This window comes from Boleophthalmus pectinirostris, unplaced genomic scaffold, assembly GCF_026225935.1.
Source record: "Boleophthalmus pectinirostris isolate CB_2022bp ecotype Guang Dong unplaced genomic scaffold, ASM2622593v1 HiC_scaffold_20, whole genome shotgun sequence".
Lineage (NCBI taxonomy): Eukaryota > Metazoa > Chordata > Actinopteri > Gobiiformes > Gobiidae > Boleophthalmus > Boleophthalmus pectinirostris.
In genome coordinates this window covers 4,438,965-4,461,508 of record NW_026571153.1, presented here as the reverse complement: position 1 = coordinate 4,461,508, position 22,544 = coordinate 4,438,965, and the positions used below count along the sequence as shown (strand labels likewise).

General features: G+C 39.4%; 1 protein-coding gene across 1 annotated transcript in view; it reads left to right on the top strand.

Annotated features, from left to right (window-relative positions):
- nrxn2b (neurexin 2b) overlaps positions 1 to 22,544 on the top strand; it is a 1,850,542-nt gene that overhangs the window by 1,756,972 nt on the left and 71,026 nt on the right. Inside the window, exon 19 of the mRNA XM_055156806.1 lies at positions 12,154 to 12,243. Coding sequence (XP_055012781.1) covers positions 12,154 to 12,243 — 90 coding nt within the window. The remainder of the gene's footprint in view (positions 1 to 12,153; positions 12,244 to 22,544) is intronic.

The following is a 22,544-nucleotide window of genomic DNA, read 5'->3' as shown; positions in this document are numbered from 1 at the left end:
GTTTTAAATCTCGTCTGAAGACCCACTTTTATTCTCTGGCTTTTAACACCGCGTGAGTCGTGTGCTCCTCTGTGTCTTTTATTTATTTTTATGTGTTTTTATTGGTTTTACCGATTTAACCCTCTCCAGGCAGGCGTTGCAGATTTGCAACAGCTAAATTCCAATTATCTACTTACTCCACATCCATATTTTATGAGCTTTTTTTACTCAGGAGCCTTTTCTCCCATCCACGCTGATAAACGTGGACGATGCAGACTGTGCAAGAATGAGTACAGGCAGAAGTGCAAAATACTTAAGGATAAAAAAGTTACAACCCCATATTATAATTTTCCACAAATATCAGATTTTTCCTGATACTAAAAATTAATTTGAGCCTGAGAGGGTTAATGTATTTATTGGTTTATTTATTTCTATTCTATGATATAGTTTTATTTTTATTTGACTGGTTTTATTTTATTTTACTGGTTTTATTACTTTAAGACTAGTATTATTTTAGTAATTTACTTTATCATCTTATTGTTGTTATTTTTTATGTATTTGTGCAGCACTTTGGAAACAGTTTGTTTGTGAAATGTGCGATAGAAATAAAGTGGATTGGATTGGATTGGATATTTCATTGTGGTCATTATTTATTATATTGTAGGCTAGATTGTTTTTTCTTGGTTGCATGTAGATGTAGATTACCACTGCTCTCCTCTCTACTGCACTTCAGATGTCTGTGTGATGAACAGTTTTTTATTGTCAAACTCTAATGTAATAGGCCTATAATATGCCTACAACAGTCTCATTATTGACATTTGACAACATCATTGCATCTGTTGCTCATTAAAACTTTAGTGCTGGAAACTGATAAGATTATTTTGTTTCGTTATGTACAGCTGTCCTCATTACATTATTTATTTTCGTACCTAAAAAAAGATTTGTTGTTGCCCACTAACTGGCTTCCTGTCATAGGTCTGATCCACGCGTCAGTGTGTCATGTGACCTTGTGTCTTCAACACATGTAAGAGCCAAACGTTAATATGATCTCATCCACGTTGTAAATGATGAACAGTGTAACTACGCAGTTAAAGACATGAGCCTATTACATTTTAGTTCCATCTTCCGCTGATTCAGATCACGTGTTTCGGTCTAACCGTGACGCTCAACCGACCAGAAGCAGAACTAGGATTTGTAAATTCACCTCTAAGTCGGTTGCAGTTCCTGGAATCTTCATGTTTGATTCTTCTCAAGTCTCTTGCTGTTAATTTGCGTCTTTGTTTCTCGACACGTTTCTTGCGACACTGCTGACAATCTGCAACCAAACGTTTAATGGTTCTGTGATCACGCCCCGATATCTTTCTTTGCAATTTCAACAGTGTCACATCCCTCTGAAAGACCATTTTTGACTTTTCAGAGACCGTTAAATCTCTTTTTTTTTTTGGCCCGTTTTGCCTGAGGAAAAGAAGCGGCCTAACACTTCTGCACGTCTTGATATCGGGTGTTGGGCTTCCTTATTATACTTATTCAGCGTTGGGAAGGTGACTTTTAAAATGTATTCCCCTACAGATTACAGATTACATACACCAAAATGTAATTTCTAACGTAATTCATTAAATTACTTAAAGTGAGTAATGTAATCTGAATACTTTGGATTACTTGATTTGCTGTATTCACATAAGAAGTTTTGTCTGATAAAAGAAAATAAAAAAGCCCAGACTTTACTGAACCAAATTAAAAATATTATTGATAGAAGACGAGGAAACACGGTCCATGCAGCATCGTTTAGTCCTGTTAAATCCTGTTTGAGACCTGGTTTAGACCTGGTTTAGTCCTGGTTTGGGCGTGGTTTAGTCCTGGTTTAGATCTGGTTTTAGATCTGGTTTAGACCTGGTTTAGACCTGGTTTTAGTCCTTGTTTAGGCCTAGTTTAGACCTGGGTTTAGACCTGGTTTAGACCTGGTTTAGACCTGGTTTTAGATCGGGTTTAGACCGGATTTGGACCTGGTGTGGACCTGGTTTAGACCTGGTTTAGTCCTGGTGTAGTCCTGGTTTAGTCCTAGTTTAGACCTGGTTTAGACCTGGTTTAGTCCTGGTTTAGTCCAGGTTTAGTGTCCAGCAATGAGTGGAATTACCCCAAAAAAAAAAAAAAAAAAAAAAAGTAAAAACATGAAAATCCCGCCATGTAATCCATTTATTTCAACAAAGTAACTGTAATCCAATTCCCACTCACTGAAACAGTAACTGTAACTGAATACAGTTACTCATAATTTGTACTCTGATTACATAACTCCGGTACATGTAATCTGTTACTCCCCAACACTGTACTGATTTTATTTTTAGGTTGGATATAGACACTTGTTTTCCTCTCGTGAATATTCCGGTGGAGGCACATGTCTTCGGTGCTCAGAACGAAGTGACGATGAATCATTCGGCAGGTTTGGGACACGCTCCTCACCTCTCCCCCCGGATTCCATATGCTGATCCTTTCTATACGTACCACCTGCTTCAACCTACTTTAAAGAAACACCGTGGAACCTTTGTGGTAGAGGGTCAGCTGAAGAGTTTTCATGCTATTTTTGACCGATAAAAACACCCAAAATTGAATAAATATCACATTTTTAATAAAATTTTGTGGAACATTTCAGGCAAAGCAAGAAAAATCTTTATGGAAACAAGCAGCAGACACTAAAACACGCTACCAAAAAGTTACGTAATGAACCTTTAACTTAAAAAGACTGAGGTGGCCTGGCAAAATCAATTGTCCTGCTGCTGTCGTCTTCCAAAAATAAACCAATATTAGGCTTTTTCTAGCTTTTACTGACATTTTTAGATTCATCGTTTCATAACATCCCTCCAAGTTGTAGAATTCATCTTTCTTTACTAAGAATTATTTCCAATCTAATCTGACTTTATTTGTATCGCACGTTTTACCAACACAGACTCTCCAAAGTGCTGCACAGAGTAGGCATAATAAATAAAGCATACAATAAATTAATAAGCGAGTCAATAAAAAACGTAAAAAATGCTAAAATAACAAATAAAATCAATAAAAGAGAGTCAGAGGAGCATACAATTCTCATGCCGTGTTAAAAGCCGGTGAGTAAAAGTGGGTTTTTAAACGAGATTTAAAACAATCGAGTGAAGGAGTGGTTTTAATGTGAGGGAGAGAGTTCCAGAGTTTAAGGCCGACCACAGAAAAGGTCCGGTCATTCCAGAGTCACCCCAGAGTCACCCCAGAGTCACCCAGTCACCCCAGAGTCACCCAGAGTCACCCAGAGTCACCCCAGAGTCACCCCAGAGTCACACCCAGAGTCCCCAGAGTCACCCCAGAGTCACCCCAGAGTCACCCAGAGTCACCCCAGAGTCACCCCAGAGTCACCCCAGAGTCACCCAGAGTCACCCCAGAGTCACCCCAGAGTCACCCAGAGTCACCCTAGAGTCACCCCAGAGTCACCCTAGAGTCACCCCAGAGTCACCCAGAGTCACCCCACCCAGAGTCACCCAGAGTCCAGAGTCACCCAGAGTCACCCAGAGTCACCCTAGAGTCACCCCAGAGAGTCCCACCCCAGAGTCACTCCAGAGTCACCCAGAGTCACCCAGAGTCACCCCAGCACCCCAGAGTCACCCCTAGAGTCACCCTAGAGTCACCCCAGAGTCACCCAGAGTCACTCCAGAGTCACCCAGAGTCACCCAGAGTCACCCCAGAGTCACCCCAGAGTCACCCAGAGTCACCCCAGAGTCACCCCAGAGTCACCCCAGAGTCACCCAGAGTCACCCAGAGTCACCCCAGAGTCACCCAGAGTCACCCAGAGAGAGTCACTCCAGAGTCACCCAGAGTCACCCCAGAGTCACCCCAGAGTAGAGTCACCCCAGAGTCACCCCAGAGTCACCCCAGAGTCACCCTCCAGAGTCACCCCAGAGTCACCCCAGAGTCACCCCAGAGTCACCCTAGAGTCACCCCAGAGTCACCCCAGAGTCACCCTAGAGTCACCCCAGAGTCACCCCAGAGTCACCCTAGAGTCACCCTCCCAGAGTCACCCAGAGTCACCCCAGAGTCACCCAGAGTCACCCCAGAGTCACCCCAGAGTCACCCAGAGTCACCCCAGAGTCACCCCAGAGTCACCCAGAGTCACCCAGAGTCACCCCAGAGTCCCCAGAGTCACCCCAGAGTCACCCAGAGTCACCCAGAGTCACCCAGAGTCACCCCAGAGTCACCCTAGAGTCACCCCAGAGTCACCCAGAGTCACCCAGAGTCACCCTAGAGTCACCCCAGAGTCACAGAGTCCAGAGTCAGAGTCACCCAGAGTCACCCTAGAGTCACCCCAGAGTCAGTCACCCAGAGTCACCCAGAGTCACCCAGAGTCACCCCAGAGTCACTCCAGAGTCACCCAGAGTCACCCAGAGTCACCCAGAGTCACCCAGAGTCACCCAGAGTCACCCCAGAGTCACCCCAGAGTCACCCCAGAGTCACCCAGAGTCACCCAGAGTCACCCCAGAGTCACCCTAGAGTCACCCCAGAGTCACCCCAGAGTCACCCCAGAGTCACCCTAGAGTCACCCCAGAGTCAGTCACCCAGAGTCACCCAGAGTCACCCAGAGTCACCCCAGAGTCACCCCAGAGTCACCCAGAGTCACCCAGAGTCACCCCAGAGTCACCCAGAGTCCAGAGTCACCCTAGAGTCACCCAGAGTCACCCAGAGTCACCCCAGAGTCCAGAGTCCAGAGTCACCCCAGAGTCACCCCAGAGTCACCCCAGAGTCACCCCAGAGTCACCCCAGAGTCGTCCCAGCTTTTGAGTGTCATTTTGGGGAAGATAAATTGGAGCTGGCCCTCAGACCTCAGAGTGTTGGGAACAATGACCTCAGACCACATTGTTCGTGCGCTCTGAGGTCTTAGGGCCGACTTTTGAGTCTCGTTTTTGGGACGACAAGTTGGAGCCGGCCCTCAGACTTCAGAGCACGCGAAGGAGTGAAGGAAACATCTCAGACCTCAGAGCTTCCGGGGGTGTAAGTTTGGATGAGGTCCGAGACGTTCCCTTCACTCCTGTGCGTACTCGGACTTCAGAGTACACGAAGAAGTGAAGGGAATATCTCGAACTTCATCCAAACTTACACCCCCAACGCGCTCTGAGGTCCGAGTCCCAGCTCCAGCTCTTAGTGCCTAAAACGAGACTTAAATCCAGGGGGCACAGGATCTTCTCTGTGACCATTCCCAAGCTCTGGAATGCTCTGCCCCCCCTCGTCCGAAACATTATAGTACGACCCAGATCACTAGTGAAGGTAGCAAAAGAACGTAATACTTGGTAAACTGTATTTTTCTTTTAGTTTTTCAGGCGACATTAATGATCCTTTGTCAAAAGCAGTCCGCCGATTCCAAGATCTTGTTGTTTACCGTCAATAGATCGTCCGAACTGTTGGCCGACGCTCTCGTGAATGTCAAACCAGAGCTACATCGGTCTCATTTTGACCTCAGGAGCTGCTTATACAACGCATCTGCGGCGCGGACAAGACAGATTCTGCTCCGCTACATGAAAGAAACTCAGGTACAGCCGCTTAAATACAACGTCTCGGGTAAAGCGCATCTTGACGCGTCCCCATCGGCGTCGCCCGGCAGATGTTTGTTTTCCGCGGAGCTCGCAGCGCCGCGTCGCAAGATTAATGAGAGCCTTACAGTGGACTTCTTCTCCGCTCGCCTCCTTCTCCTTCATCAGTATGAGGAGCGCAGGCAGCAGGCGTGGGTAGTGGGCCCCCTGGGGAAAACGCCGAGGTACTGCAGAGCGGGGAGGTGGGCTATTTTAGATGACTGCAGCAGCGCGCGGCGAAGCGAAGCAGTTACTTATGTACACCTTATAGAGCACTTCAAGGCAAACGCTTTCACACTAACTAAGGGGAAAGTAAATATGTTCGTTTGACGGTAACTTTTAAAACGTAATCCCCTACAGATTACAGATTACACACCCCAAAATGTAGTTTGTAACGGAATCCATTAATTTATCTAAAGTGAGTAATGTAATCTGAATACTTTGGATTACTTGATTTGCTGTAGAGAAACAAAGACGAGGAAATGTTAAAATAAGATGTTTTGTCTGATAAAAGAAAATAAAAAGCCCAGACTTTACTGAACCAAATTAAAAATATTATTGATAGAAGAAGAGGAGACACGGTCCACACAGCATGATTTAGTCCTGTTAAATCCTGTTTTAGTCCTGGTTTTAGTCCTGGTTTAGTCCTGGTTTAGACCTGGTTTTAGACCTGGTTTTAGTCCTGGTTTAGTCCTGGTTTAGTCTTGGTTTAGTCCTGGTTTAGGCCTGGTTTAGGCCTGGTTTAGATCCAGTTTAGATCTAGTTTAGACCTGGTTTAGTCCTGGTTTTAGACCTGGATTTAGTCCTAGTTTAGACCTGGCTTTAGACCTGGTTTTAGTCCTGGTTTAGATCCAGTTTAGATCTAGTTTAGACCTGGTTTAGTCCTGGTTTAGTCCTGGTTTAGACCTGGTTTTAGTCCCTGGTTTAGGCCTGGTTTAGATCCAGTTTAGATCTAGTTTAGACCTGGTTTAGTCCTGGTTTAGACCTGGTTTAGACCTGGTTTAGACCTGGTTTAGACCTGGTTTTTAGTCCTGGTTTTAGTCCCTGGTTTAGGCCTGGTTTAGATCCAGTTTAGATCTAGTTTAGACCTGGTTTAGACCTGGTTTAGACCTGGTTTAGTCCTGGTTTAGACATGATTTAGACTATAGCCCAAAATGTGAAAACAGGAAAATCCCGCTGTGTAATCCATTTATTTCAACCAAGTAACTGTAATCCAATTCCCACTCACTGAAACAGTAACTGTAACTGAATACAGTTACTCATAATTTGTACTCTGATTACATAACTCCAGTACATGTAATCTGTTACTCCCCGACACTGACGATGTGGAATTACTTTATTGTATGTTATGATCAGAGGTGGAAGGTAACGAAAGGCAGATATCTGTAGTTTTTACAGTGAATACTTTTTACTTTTACTTCACATTTGAGAGCAGATATCTGTATTTTCTACTCCACTTCATTTTTGAACATTTCTGAAAAGTAAAAGGCCAAACCGGTCTTCTTCAGGACTTGCAGTTTGGTCGAAACATGTTGGCTTTGACCATCTAGAACGAATCGTTTTAAAAGGAGCTTCGTTCATTTACCTACAGGTACGAATAAAGCAACCGAACCAAACCTAACCTAATCTAAATAAAGGTTTTTTAACTATATTTTTCCTTTATTTCTTCGTGTGCCTGGATTCCTTTGTGTTTAAACTTTTGATCCTTTTTCCAAGAGCAGCAAACAGCCACATTTTAGTTTCGTTTTGTTTGTTTTTTTCAATTTTTCGCTATTGTTTGAGACCTGTGAAAAGAATTTATTTCAAGGTTTATTTTAAACACCTTCATAGTCTGTTGTTGTTGTTGTTATTGTTGAAGAAAATTCAGTTCAAATCATAATCAAAAATTATATAAATGGTCTTAAAAAGGACTTAAAAAGACTTGGATTAAACTTGACGAAACCTGTAGGAACCCTGCAAATCTGCGCAAAATACTTTAACGTTTTACTCTTTAAGTACATTTTTAAACATGTACTTTAATACTTTTACTTGAGTAGATATTTTCATGTGATACTTTTACTTTCATATTAGTATTTTTATGCTCCAGTATCTGTACCTTTACTTCATTTTAGAATACTTAGTCCTTTATCCAACGCTCCTCAGTCCCACGTGACAATTTTCATGAAAACTAAAGCATTTTGCAAAATACGCCTTCACAAACCTGATGCAATGTGCAGTAGTTTAATCAGTGGGACGTGTTTTAATTGTGTTGTGATGTTGATCTGAAGGGGGAGTGACTTAGCACAGGTACTAAAGGGAGGGGAGTGTGTTTGAAAGGGGCAAATAGACAACGCTTCATTAAAATTCAACTTATTCTTTGCACAGATTCGTTAAACTGATGTTGAGCTCAAAATGTTCCCAAGACTTGTAACGTAAAAAGTGTGACTCTTTTCACTTTGCTCAGGCGTAAACTCGTCGTGAAGCAAGATTTTATCACTTTTCTTTGGCGTTCAGGTGCGATCCCTGATTCAGAACAAGTCTTTTCTAAGTTTTGTAAAGTTAAATGACGACGACACACAAAAGCAGAGTTAATCTTTAAAGACATATTTTATTTATATGTACACGATTATTTACATTTTTGCAAGTTTCAAGAAAGTTTTTAAGTCCAAGTCCGTGTGTGAGGACCGAGAAATCAATAAAAGTCTACAATCTAAGAAATAAAACAATAAAAGTTCAACAATAAAGAAATAAATCAAGCAATAAAAGTCTAAAATACAAGAATAAAATCAATAAAAGTCAACAAACCAAGACATAAATCAATCAATAAATGTACAAAATTCAAGAAATCAATCAATCAATTTATAAAAGTTCATCAATCAAGAAATAAATCAATCAATAAAAGTCTAAAATACAAGAAATCAAGCAATAAAAGTCAACAAACCAAGAAAACAATCAATTAATAAATGTACAAAATTCAATAAATCAATAAAAGTCAACAATACAAGAAATAAATAAATCAATAAATGTACAGATTCCAATAAATAAATCAATCAATCAATAAATGTACAGATTCCAAGAAATAAATAAATAAATCAATATATTTACAGATTCCAATAAATAAATCAATCAATATATTTACAGATTCCAAGAAATAAATCAATCAATAAATGTACAGATTCCAAGAAATAAATCAATCAATAAATGTACAGATTCCAAGAAATAAATAAATCAATAAATGTACAAAATTCAAGAAATCAATCAATCAATTCATAAAAGTCAACAAACCAAGAAAACAATCAATCAATATGTACAGATTCCAAGAAATAAATAAATCAATATATTTACAGATTCCAATAAATCAATCAATCAATAAATGTACAGATTCCAAGAAATCAATCAATAAATAACTGGAAAAATGTCGGTGTTCTAAAACTTTTCTTTAGTGTAGTCCTTTCTGGCTTACTTAGAGAATAACATATTTCATTGTAAATGTTTGTATTTCTCTTTAAATTAGCAGCAGATCTGATCATATTGACTGTTTCTTAAAAATTAATTCCATCGTGAGTGAATTAATTCATATTATTTCGCTCTCATTCTTGTACTGTACAGTGTGTATCTGCATCTGTACTGGGTAAATCTGAAATAAATATAAGAATGAAAAATTTCTGAATATGGTGACAAAATTTCCCTTCTTTTTTTCTCGTGAGTCAATTTTATAAACCAGACTCAGGACAGATTGATTCTGTTTGTTTGTCAATCTGAATTCAGTTCTACACTTTAATAATCTGAACGTCTCTCGCTGAAAGTGATCGGAAAACACTGAACATCACGACGAATATTTATATCTGATTGGTTGAAGCGCAGCACAACGGTGGAGCAATCTGAAAAATCAAACTTTTCAAACTTTGTTAAATCCAGTTTGGATAAAAAAGCACCGACACCTTCCCTGTCCACAAATGCACAAAGCACTTACCTTCCACAAGTTCTTTAACAAACTAAACAGTCTGTACTGACGCTCGAACAGACTGAAGTTCATCTTGGCGTCTCCACGTTCGTTTTGCTTCGCCTTTGGCTTCCGCGCAAACCTCAACGCTGCTGCGACGTGATCGGTCGCCCACCGCCTGTCGGGCCCGTCGCACCAGCGGACTCACGCCTGGACGGATTTTTATGAGTTTGATACCATGACAATCCATCTTGTTGTGTGAGGTTACACTTTTATTTGATTGTATTTCTTTGCGTAGACTTTTGAGGTGTTTTAGAAAGTTATTGGAGTTTCTAACACGGGTAAGAGAAGTTTGCTTAGGCCCGTAAAGATTGTCAATAAATCAATTAATCGTACGGTAACTTTTAACGAGCTCGATGACTTTTCCAGTCGCGATCATTTCTATTTGTATCCTCGTTTGTTTTTCTCTATCAAAGAGTCTGAATGACAAAAGGTTTCTATCGCTCTGACTCCTCGTCTTTGTTTTCTCGTCTTCTGAACCAACGTAGACCAGGGGTGGGCCAACTTTTTGACTCGTGGGTTTCCAAAATTTGACAAAAGGGTCGGATCAGGAGCAGATGGATGGAGGTTTTTTTGGTAATCCACCTCATAAGAGTAAAAAAATATCATGGGATTTGTAGAAAACATTGTAGAATTTTATTAAAGAGATTTAATAACCCATTTTATTTATCGTTTCGGTTGTGTTTGGTTCAACAATTTCAGTTTATTCAAGTGCATTTTTTGTTAACAAGTCCTTGCTGTGAGCCAGATTACGTTAGACCGGGGGTGTCAAACATACGGCCCGGGGGCCAGATCCGGCCCTCCAAGACCTTTAATCTGGCCCTTGGCTCATTCGCTACTAAAATATTTGAATTATATCTTAAAACCTGAAGACAGAATTTGCATTTTTTCACACACTTTTCACAGTCATAATGTCTACAACTAGAAATAATAGATTTACAGTTACTACCTTTGTGAGCAGGTTTTCTCAGTAATGAACATTAATAAAACAAAGCTGCGCTCAAAGCTGAACACAAACACAGCACTTAAATGACATTCTGAAGACAGCAGGGTTCAGTCAAGTGGTAACGGAGGGAAACGGGCAGATTTTTGACATTCAAATGTCTCTTATTCAGAAACTAGAGGGACTATTGAAATAAGTAAAGTATCAGAATGTAGGAAAGAGTTACACTCCAACAGGGTCAAGTTAAACCTGTGATATTCTTTCAAGTTGTTGACAAAAAATTTAAAAACTCATGTCGGTAACGGAGGGAATGAAATATGCAGCACTTTTTGGGCAATAAATCCAAACAGTGATAACTCTTGGTTCTCACTTACATATCCTTAACAAACTGGTTTGAATATTTGCTTCATATAGTTTTCTACCATATGGTACAAGATTAGGTTGAAAAACCTCTTACTTTTTGACTCATGAGATTTTTTATGAAGAAAGGTCATGGTAACGGAGGGAAAATTGTGCAAACAAGTAGAAGGTGCAGGATTTTACATAATTTGTTGCTTTTTTCTTCTGAATAATTTAATATTACTTCAAAATGAAAGGAAACTATTTCTATAAAATATGTCAGTCCTTCCAATGCAAATTTTTATCATTATAAAATATATATACATATTTTTTAATCCTGTACCTTCATCAACAGTTCAAAGATGGAATAACACAAGATATGATGAAATACATCCATTTATTTACATGATTTTCAGGTCTTTGAAATTTGGGAAATAATTTTTGTTCCATGTTTCATACATGGTCTGTTTAAAACGGATGGAACTTTAGAACCAAAAATGGTACAGAAAAAAGGTCAACAGTTTCATAAACTAGAGTACATATGTATCTGTTCAATACATTTTTATATCAGATGAATTAACTTGTATTTTTGGCCTTGTTGTTTACTTCTGCTTGACCGGGCCCATCTGCACTAGATTATTCTTATGTTAACAAATCTGTTTTCTTTAGGCCTGTTGTTTTTGTTTGTCTTGCAGTTCCTGTGTTAAATGTTCTTTAGAAAGTAAAGTTTACTCATCTTTGAAAGGGCGTATTTGCATTTTTATTCTAGTTGAAAATGGTCTCAAAATGTCAATATTATCGTTTATCGCAATCATTTCTCGGTCAATTAATTGTCCAGGAAAATCTGTTATCATTACAGACCAAAGTTTGCTGCTTAAATACCAAAATACGTGTCCAACCAGCCAAGTGTCTTCCTTCGAACAACCTGCTTTTCTCTGAATGTCTTTTAAAATGTCACGATTGGTAACCTGCTTGATCTTGAACTCGCACTCTTGTTTTTTCTGCTAATTGTGTTAACGCTTTTGCTGTTTCGATGTCTTATTCATTTACCTCATGATGCTAATGCCTGTGTTCTGCCAAAACCGATGTTAATCCTGACTTAAATCTTTCATAAAGCTGTTTAACGAAAGCCTACTAAAATCATTTAAACTCAAGGTAACTAGTCTGACTAACCCACCAGACTAAACATCTTATCTGCAAGTTCTTCCTTTAACTAACGCTGAATGAACATAACCTGCTAAATGTGCCTAATTTTGCCCTTTTTAACCTTTAACCTTTCAACTTCCAGATGTGTAACCTCTCTTAATCTCTCTCCAAATTTCTTAAAGGGAACTTTGATAATGATCGCCTGGCTATTGCTAGACAAAGAATCCCATACCGTCTCGGTCGGGTAGTTGACGAATGGCTACTCGACAAAGGTAAAAAAAACCTTTAACTCACTAATGATCTAACCGCCTAACCTGCGCTAACCACTCTGCCGGAGGTGCACTTCCAACATTCAACTCTTTTACAAATTTATGACCAAATCAGCTAAAGTTTCGAGTTCCCAGTACTTTAAACTCTTTACTTGTACTCGAACTCCTAAACTACGAAGATTGAAGTGGGCGATATTACCAAAAATATATAAACGGACACAATTTACATGCAAGTTTTTTTTCGTTTTTTATTAGTTTGACGATTATAAATATGAATTTTCAGGTTATATTTTCGCAAAGTATTTGAAAAGTGCTAAACTATCGGTGTAAATGCCTTGGTTGAGGTTCAAGTTTGGCACAAATTTGAAAAAACTTAAATCTAATCAAGTTTATTTGACTTGAATTTTGATTTTTTTTATCAAGATTTGGGTAAATTTCACTTGACAAGTAAAAAAATCTACCAATGGAACAAGACTTTTTACTTCTTGTTACACTTAAGATAAGAAAAGCAACAAGTTTTTGCACTTAAAATAAACAAAATCTAATGTTCGATGTTGAATCGATTCAAATAAAGTAAAATGTTCTTCATTTAAGTCATTTTAACTTACCTAGATTTTTTTTTTCCCCAGTGCGGGTGGAAGTTTGACACAAATTTGACTTTTTTTTTTATTTAAATTTAGAAATTTTTATCACAATTTGGGTAAATTTCACCTGAAAAGTAAAAAGATCTACCAATGGAACTAAACTATTTGTACTTAAAATATGAAAACACTTAAGATAAGAAAAAAAAAAAAAAAAATCTTTGCACTTAAAATAGGAAAGAAAATCGAATGTTGCTTGAATTAAGAAAAAAAAATCTTATTCCACTGGTAGATAATTTTACTTGCCAAGTTGAATCTACTCAAATAAAATAAAATGTTCTTAATTTAAATTATTTCATCTTAACAGTGTGAGTGTAAATGTTTTAGTTGAGGTTCAAATTTGGCACAAATTTGGATTTTTTGTTTTAAAAATCACCCCACACAGAAAAAACTCAAATCTAGCCAAGTTAAGATGATTTGAATTTTGAAATTTTTATCAAGATTTGGGTAAATTTCACTTGACAAGTAAAAAAATCAACCAATGGAACAAGACTTTTTACTTCTTGTTACACTTAAGAAAAGCAACAAGTTTTTGCACTTAAAATAAGAAACAAAATCTAATGTTCCATGTTGAATCAACTCAAATAAAGTCAGATGTTCTTAATTTAAGTCATTTTAACTCACCTAGATATTGTTTTTTTTTCCAGTGCAGGTGGAAGTTTGACCTTTTTGTTTTAAAATTTATCCCACACTGCAAAAAACTCAAATCTAGCCAAGTTAGGTTGACTTGAATTAAGAAATTTTTATCATGATTTTGTTAAATTTCACTTGAAAAGTAAAAAGATCTACCAACGGTTCAAGACTTTTTACTTCTTGTTGCACTTAAGATAAGAAAAGCAACAAGTTTTTGCATTTAAAATAAGAAACAAAATCGAATGTTGCTTAAATTAAGAAAAATACACTTATGCATTGGTGGATAATTTCACTTGTCAAGTTGAATTGACTCAAATAAAGTTCTTAATTTAAATCATTTTAACTTACCTAGATATTGTTTTTTTTCCAGTGTAGGTGGCACAAATTAAATTTTTTTGTTTTAAAGATCATCCCGCCCTGCAAAAACTCAAATCTAGCCATGTTAAGGTTATTTGAATTTTGAAATTTTTACCATGATTTGAGTAAATTTCACCTGAAAAGTAAAAAAAAATCTACCAGTGGAACAAGACTTTTTACTTGTTACACTTGTTACACTAAGAAAAACAACAACTTTTTGCACATAAAATTAAGAATTAAGAAAACCACTCTTATTCCATTTGCAGATATTTTCACTTGTCAAGTTGAATCGACTCAAATAAATAATAATTTAAGTAATTTTAACTTACCTAGATTTAGTTTTTTGCAGTGTAAGTTCTGTCAGTCATCATCATAGTCGAAACAAAATATTAGATCTTCAAGAAGAAAGTTTTAGCGAGTTAAACACAAACACACACAAGTCAAGTTTATTTTTAAAAATCCGTGTGTCATTCATTTGTTTTTCCAAATAAAACCAAAAATAAGAAAACAAAAAAATATTTTCTTCAAAACTAAAATGAAAAATTGATAAAGATACATTTTTTCAGTTTTTTTATTTTGTTTTTAAATGAATAATGAAAAAAAAATGGACTGAACCAGGACTCAACCAGGACTGAGTGTCGGGACGGGCTCAGAGGTGTGCCCGCGTAGACTGTCGGGTGACCAGGACTGAGACCGGCACTGAGACCGGGACCAGGACTGAGACTGGGACTAGACCGGGAACAGGACTGAGACTGGGACTGAGACCGGAACTGAGACCGGGACCAGGACTGAGACTGGGACTAGACCGGGAACAGGACTGAGACTGGGACTGAGACCAGGACTGAGACCGGAACCAGACCTGGACTAGACCGGGACTGAGACCAAGACTGACAACGGAACCAGACCAGGACTGCGACCAGGACCTAGTTTAGTCCTGACTCAGTCCATTTTTTTTTTCCATTATTCATTTAAACACAAAATCGAAAACTTAAAAAACCGACTCATTATCCGCTTTTTTTTTTTTTTTCATTTTAATTTTGGAGACAAATAATGAAGAAAAGAGTTGTTTTTTCATTTTCTTATTTTTAGTTTTATTTAGAAAAACGAATCAGCGAATGACACATTTAGATTTAGAAGTTTAAACAAAAACACTAAACCAACTCAAGACAATATATCGCCCACTTTTCTCTACGTATAAACTCACCTAAATATATCGATTCGGTTTCAATTTTTTCAAACGGTGCCATGTTCTAGACCAACCGTCGGGAACTTTGTCCGTTTCCTTCGATGGGGTGCACCTCCTCAGAGCAGATAACTCTCTAATAACTCAACATAACCCAACCCAAACACGGCTGCTTCTCTTTGTGTTTGGAAGCCATTAAAAGTTAAAGGGACTGTTACTTCTCCATAACTTCACCACATGATTCTTGATGATCCAGAAAAAACCCACGAGGTCTTTAACCCTTTGAGTACCCAGAGTCCCGCTTCGGTCCGTGACGTGTTTGTGCTGCTGAAGGTGGTGGATTCTAGCGACAAAAACGACGATTCTAACGACGCTGGGATCGGGTCGGTATCGGTTCCAGGGTATCGGTTGAGGAGTAAGGCTAAAGTACGATACTGGACTATTTACGGACAAGAGTTCATCATAATGTTTGAACTTTAACCAGAGTTTTAGTTTCTCTTAATATTTAAAACAATAAATAAAGTAAAGTAAATTAGAACTGAATTAGTCTTGAGGAAAGAAGTATCAAAGTTGGTATTGGCTGGTATCAATTGGTATCAGCTGGTATCAGTCACTGGTATCGGCTGATATAAGCTGGTATCAGTTGGTATTGGCTAGTATTATTGGTTGATGTCAGTTGGTATAGGCTGGTATCGACTGGTATTGGCTGATATCAGTTGTTATTGGCTGGTATCAGTCGCTGGTATCGGCTGATATAAGCTGGTATCAGTTGGTACTGGCTAGTATTATTGGTTGATATCAGTTGGTATAGGCTGGTATCGACTGGTATTGGCTGATATCAGTTGTTATTGGCTGGTATTGGTTGATATCAGTTGGTATAGGCTGGTATCGGCTGTTATTGGCTGGTATCAGTTGGTATTGCCTGGTATCGGCTGTTATCAGTTGCTGGTATTGGCTGGTATAAGTTGGTATTGGTTGGTATCAGTTGGTACTGGCTGGTATCGGCTGGTATCGGGTCGTATTGGCTGGTATCAGCTGGTATTGGCTGGTATAAGATGGTATCAATTGCTGGTGTCAGCTGGTATTGGCTGGTATCGGCAGGTATTGGTTGGTATCAGCTGGTATCGACTGGTATTAGTTGGTATCGGTTGGATATTGGCTGGTATCAGTCGCTGTATCAGCTGGTATCGACAGGTATCGGCTGGTATTCGCTGTATCAGTCGCTGGTATCAGGTGGTATCGAATGGTATCAGTTGGTATCGGCTTGTATTGGCTGGTATCTCTAGGCACCTGAAGTCAAAGTATCAGTATCGGAACTGAGAAAGCAGAAAATAAGAATCCATTAGAAAGAAGCAACTGTAGAAGTGACAAAAGTGGTAAAGAGTAATATTACAAATTAATATTTTACTGCCTTTAAAGCAACACTGCGGAACTTTCTGGAGGTTTTGTCAGTACGATTAAAATGAACCAAATTAAAGAAAAAAAGCTTTTATTCTAGTCTATTTCTGTCTTAAACGTTTCTCTGCTGAGGACTTTAAAGCAAGAAGCACCAAGATTATGTGAAATCAAAGCCACTTGTAGGGAGCAGTGTTTACATAATTTAAAAAGCTTTATAACAATTACAGGCGCTGCAGGAGTCGAGCGCTCTTCTTCTTCTTCTTCTGTTCAGGACGACGAGCGCGATTCAAAATTCAAAACCTTCAGACAAAACAGATGAATAAGAGATGAATTACCCGCTTATGAAACGACGTGAGGACGAAAGACGAGAACACGGAAACTCCATGTGATATTCTCTTTCTTGTAAAGTTCCAAACGCGTCGTGTCGTCGCCGCTCGACGCTTTGATCAGAGCCCAGGTTTGTTCTGGAGATTGGTTTTGTCGCGAACATGTCAACAGGAAAACGCTCAGGAGCCAACGTCTGCTCATCTGCACAGGAAAAATGTTAATCAAGTAAAGAGAAAAGAGTCAAATAATCCGTGTGTCGTTCGTTCGTTTTTCAAAGTAAAACCAAAAATAAGAAAACAAAAAAAAAAAAATGTCTTCATTATTTGTCTCTAAAACCAAAATGAAAAATGGATAATGGCCAGGACCAAACCAGGACTGATTCTAGGACTAAACCAGGACTAAACCAGGTCTAAACTAGGACTAAAACAAAACTAAAACAGAACTAAAATAGGATTTAACCACATCTAAACCAGGACTGAACCAGGTCTAAACCATGACTGAACCAGGTCTAAACCAGGTCTAAACCAGGACTGAACCAGGTCTAAACCAGGTCTAAACCATGACTAAACCAGGACTGAACCAGGACTGAAACAGGACTGAGTGTCAGGACGGGCCCAGAGGAGGACTCGGACTGAGACCAGGATTTAGACCAGGACCAGACCAGGACTGATACCAGGACTGAAACCAGGACTGAGACCGGGTCTAAGACTGGGACCAGACCAGGATTGAGACTGGAACCAGACCGGGACCAGACCGGGACTGAGACCAGTACTGAGACCAGGACTGAGACTGAGATCAGGATCAAGAACGGGTTAGTCCTGATTTAGTCCTAGTTTAGTCCTAGTTTAGTCCTAATTCAGTCCTGGTACCGTCCTTGTGCAGCGCAAAAGTCCGAGATTAAGTCACGGAATCGGCCATTATCCGCTTTTTTCCATTATTAATTTAAACACAAAATCAAAAACTTAAAGTTTTTTCATTTTGGTTTTGGAGACAAATAATGAAGGAAATTGTTGTTTTTTGTTTTGTTTTGTTTTTATTTTATTTTGAAAAACTAATGAATGAATGATAAACAGATTTAGGCAGTCTATAGTTGTACCTACTACAAATTCTAGTAGTAGTACTGTAGTAGTAGAAGTAGTAGTTAATTAGTCAATTTTTTGGATGTATCATCTGTTATGATATTAGTTTTTATTATTTATTAGTTTTTGTGATTAGGTGTAATGTCACAGGCAAAACATTAAATGAGACACATATGAAAAATAATGTATTATTATTAATAATTATACCTTTGTTTACGTTAGACTCACTGTTGGAAGGGTAAGCTACGGAGCCCCCTGATGACACAAGTGAAAAAAAAACTAAATCGTGGCCTCAAATTACTATTTCATTCCCACAATATGTAATTTGTTCTCATGTTTTAGTTAATTCGATCCCACGTTTTAACCAGTTTGAACACGTTCACCGCAGCGCCCAAGCTGATCGCCAGGACTACACCAGGACTCATCCAGGATCGACGTGGGAGCGAATTTACTGAAACGTGGGAGCAAATTTACTAAAACGTAGGAGCGAATTTACTGAAACGTTGGAGTGACTTTATTCAAACGTGGAAACAAATTACATATTGTGGGAATGAAAGAGTAATTTGAGGCCACGATTTACTTTTTTTTGCGTATGTCATCAGGCGGGCTCCGTAGTCACCAAAACTACTGTGTACTCTGACAGTACTCTAGTGTCAGTACCGCTTTAAAAAGTACAATTTATTCAGAAAACTACTCAAGTAAATGTAAAAACGACCTTTTTCATTCTCTTAATGTCAGGGCTTAGTGGACATGACGTATCTCAAAGGGTTAAACGCCGTCTTTTTGGCCGAGTTACGCCGCAAAGACGAGTACGACGTGTGAGAATCTAACCACCTCCCAGCAAACCAAACCCCACCCTCTAACCACTGGAGGCTTCTCTTCACCCATTGGCTCTTCCACCGCACTGTCCGTCACGGTGTCAAACGCAGAGAGCCCCCAGTTATAATCCTGTTATAAATTCTCCATAAATTTTGGACCAAGACGGCGGTATTTGGAAGAACTTGGCCAGGGCGCGCAACCTCGACCACGGACAAACCCGGAATAAAAAGAAGCTAACTGTTTTCTAACCACGACTAAAGTGAACATCTTAACAAAAACAAAACGAAAAAACTCAGAGGGTTAAACTGAAATAACCAAAATTGTCATAAATTCCAATCTAAACCAATTTAACCAGACTATAAGGTCCCTTTAACGTTTATTGTTTTCACTGATGGTCAGTTGTGGTATTTGTGAATTTCTGTGTGTGAATGTTTTTTTTTTGAAAAGAGCATGGATCATTTTGCTGTTCAAATTCTGGTCTGTGTCGGTGTTGGGGCGAAAACCAGCTCATGTCGTTTTCTGCCCCCCTGGTTTAGTCCTGTTTTAGTTCTGGTTTAGTCCTCTTTTAGACCTGTTTTAGTCCTGGTTTAGTCCTGTTTTAGATCTGGTTTAGTCCTGTTTTAGTCCTGTTTAGATCTGGTTTAGTCCTGTTTTAGTCCTGTTTTAGTCCTGGTTTAGTCCTGTTTTAGTTCTGGTTTAGTCCTCTTTTAGACCTGTTTTAGTCCTGGTTTAGTCCTGGTTTAAGTCCTGTTTTAGTCCTGGTTTAGTCCTGTTTTAGTCCTGGTTTAGTCCTGGTTTTAGTCCTGTTTTAGTCCTGGTTTAGTCCTGGGATCAGTCCTGATTTAGTCCTGTTTTAGTCCTGGTTCAGTCCTGTTTTAGTCCTGGGATCAGTCCTGGTTTAGTCCTGTTTTAGTCCTGGTTTAGTCCTCTTTTAGACCTGTTTAGATCTGTTTTAGTCCGGTTTTAGTCCTGGTTTAGACCTGTTTTAGTCCTGGTTTAATCCTGTTTTAGTCCTGGTTCAGTCCTGTTTTAGTCCTGTTTAGATCTGGTTTAGTCCTGGTTTAGTCCTGTTTTAGTCCTGGTTTAGTCCTCTTTTAGTCAGGTTTAGATCTGGTTTAGTCCTGTTTTAGTCCTGGTGTAGTCCTGGTTTAATCCTGTTTAGGTTTAGTCCTCTTTTAGACCTGTTTATATTTGTTTTAGTCCTGGTTTAGTCCTGGTTTAGTCCTGGTCCCTCATGTTGCACGTCACTACAGGAAAGTTGTAGCTATTTTTTATATTTGTTATTTTTTTTAATATCTCACATGGGAGAAGTGGGTGGACGGTGAACCCCGTGTACCTCGACCACTGCACTCCTGACAAGCACACAAACACATTCAAACATGGGGGCAAAAGTGTCTTGCCCAATGACACAAAGCACTAGTCACACCGAGGACTGAACCGACAGCATGTTCTCCTAATGAGCCGTGCCATTCTTGACAAAAATACCAGTGTGCAAGTCGGTCGCAGAAACATTTTCAGTCGCAGAGACGGTGCCAAAAAGTGACAGGATACACACTGGTCGTACCAAAGATTGAACCGACAGCTTTTGGGGGTTTGGGGAAGTGTTCGACCAAAGAGCCATGGCATGTTTTCGGGATGGGCATTTGATAAAATTTTCTTAATCGATCCTCGGGAGAATTATTACTATTAATAATCTGCATAAATAAACTCAACTTCACAACATCGAAACCATAATCACTATCGATTATAATGTGTTTAATTCAGCTTTGACACATTTGTTTACGTTTTACAGAAACTTAAAACCACATGACTCATTTGCATAAACTATAAGCGCTGAAAAAAACTGCTCTTTCCTTGTGCGCTGATGCGGTTCAGCTTCTGTCGGACTAAAGAACACGACTCAGTGGAATATGAATGTTCAATCTGTTGTCAAAGTTTTCAGCTTGTCCAAGAAAGGGTGGAATTAAAAAGCTGGAGACCAACTGGACGTCTTACGCAGGAGAAGTTTATTTACCATCAATAATACTGTCTCTAAAAGTCAACATAGTATGGTTTCAAAAGAGAACATAGTGTGATCTTTGAGTGTTCAAGCCCCTTTGACTCTGCTTCCAGAGGAAAAGGTTTATAAAGCAAGTGGTGAGACTATGAAGGTCAGTAGACACTGGTTAGACAGAAATATGCCACGATTTAGATAATGGTCTGCCAATGGTGTGCCAAGGGAAGATCAAGGTGTAAATATAGCTTTTGTGAGTCAGTGTTAAAATGAAATTCTCTTAGGCTGCGTTCAGACTGCAGCCTGAAGTGACCCAAATCTGATTTTTTGGCTTCTATGTTCCTGTATCTCATCTTTTAATGACAGTCTGAACAACACAGATCCGAGTTTTTCAAATGTGACCCAGGACACTTGGATATGTGCTCCTGAAACCGATAAATATCTGATCTTTTGACATGCGACTTCAGTCTGAACGGCCAAAGCGCATTCATTCGACCTACACGTCATCAGCAAGCCACAAACGTCACTATTCTGCGCTGAAGTAGGCGAAAATTGTTAATGAACTCCGTGTCACTGAAGTGAAGCACATCACCACTCACCACTCTTGGCTCCGTCTCCACATCCACACGTTCCTTTCAACAGACACTGTCCCACAAAACACCACGACCAAAAACCTCGTCCTTCTCCTTCTCAATCTCCTCCTTAAAACAAGTAAGTTGTTCATGTTCTGGCTCCGGTACGAGAGGAACTTTAAAATCTCCAGGTGCTCGATGCTGCGTCCATGTTTGGACAACTTCCGTAAACACAGAGACGCTCGCTGCGGTTGACGTCGTCGTGTCTCCAGTGTCACATGCGGGACACTTTTGGGCCGTTTAACGTTCACACTGGAGACACATACAAGTCACATTTAATTGGAAATGTGAACGACCTCGAAAAAACATCGGATTTCACAAAAAAATCTGAATTGAGCTTTAAGCCCTGCAGTCTGAACGTAGCCTTACACTCTCTGTGACAGTGGGATGTTGATGATGATGCTGAGTCTGTTCTGTGTGTGTGTCGCGTTGGAGATGGTTCATGTTTTCAGAGCTCGAGATCATTTTAGAGATCGCACTCAACTTTATGTTGCAGTAATCAGGATACTGCAAAACTGACAAAACTGGAACACTCAAAAAACTCCAAGGAGGTGCCAAATAAAAAACATGTACATTAATTCTGACAAAAAATTCTTTCCTCTTTTAAAAGACTATGTAAACACTAAATTCCAAAGTAAGAGTGTGGTTTATTCTGATTTTTAAGCCGTTTTAATTTATTCTTCGATCGTGTAAACGTTTATTCTTCTTAAAAATAAGTCCAGTCCCTGGCTTCGGACTTTCATCCACGTCTCTTTGGATTTGTGAGTGGGATGCGGGAGTGGGCTGAGGTAGAGCAGCCGTCGACTCAGTTTGTCTTCTTCCTCCGACACTCTTCCCTTCACCTCCTCAGCCGACAGACGTAAAGCGTGAGGAGCGAATTCTCCAGCTGCTGCTTCGCAATTATCATCGGAACCACAGCGAAAAAAGTTTGGATCGTGTTTGTGTCCGTGGAGTAACGACAAACCGACATGACAGAAAAGTCGGTCGCAGCTGAAGCGTGTGTTTTCTTTCGATCGACGTAAATACGTTCGCGTCTCTGTCCAATCAGAACCCTTCTCGACCTCTGGACGTTCAGCGGAATGAAATAAAAACGACGTAAACCTCAATTCCAAATCCAAACAAAACACAACTCGGGGTTTGTTTTTGACGAGGTAACAACATTATAACGCGGCTCAAATCTCGCAAGAGTCTGTTTTGCGTAATATAGGACATTAAAAAAACTATAGATCCTCCACGTCCGCT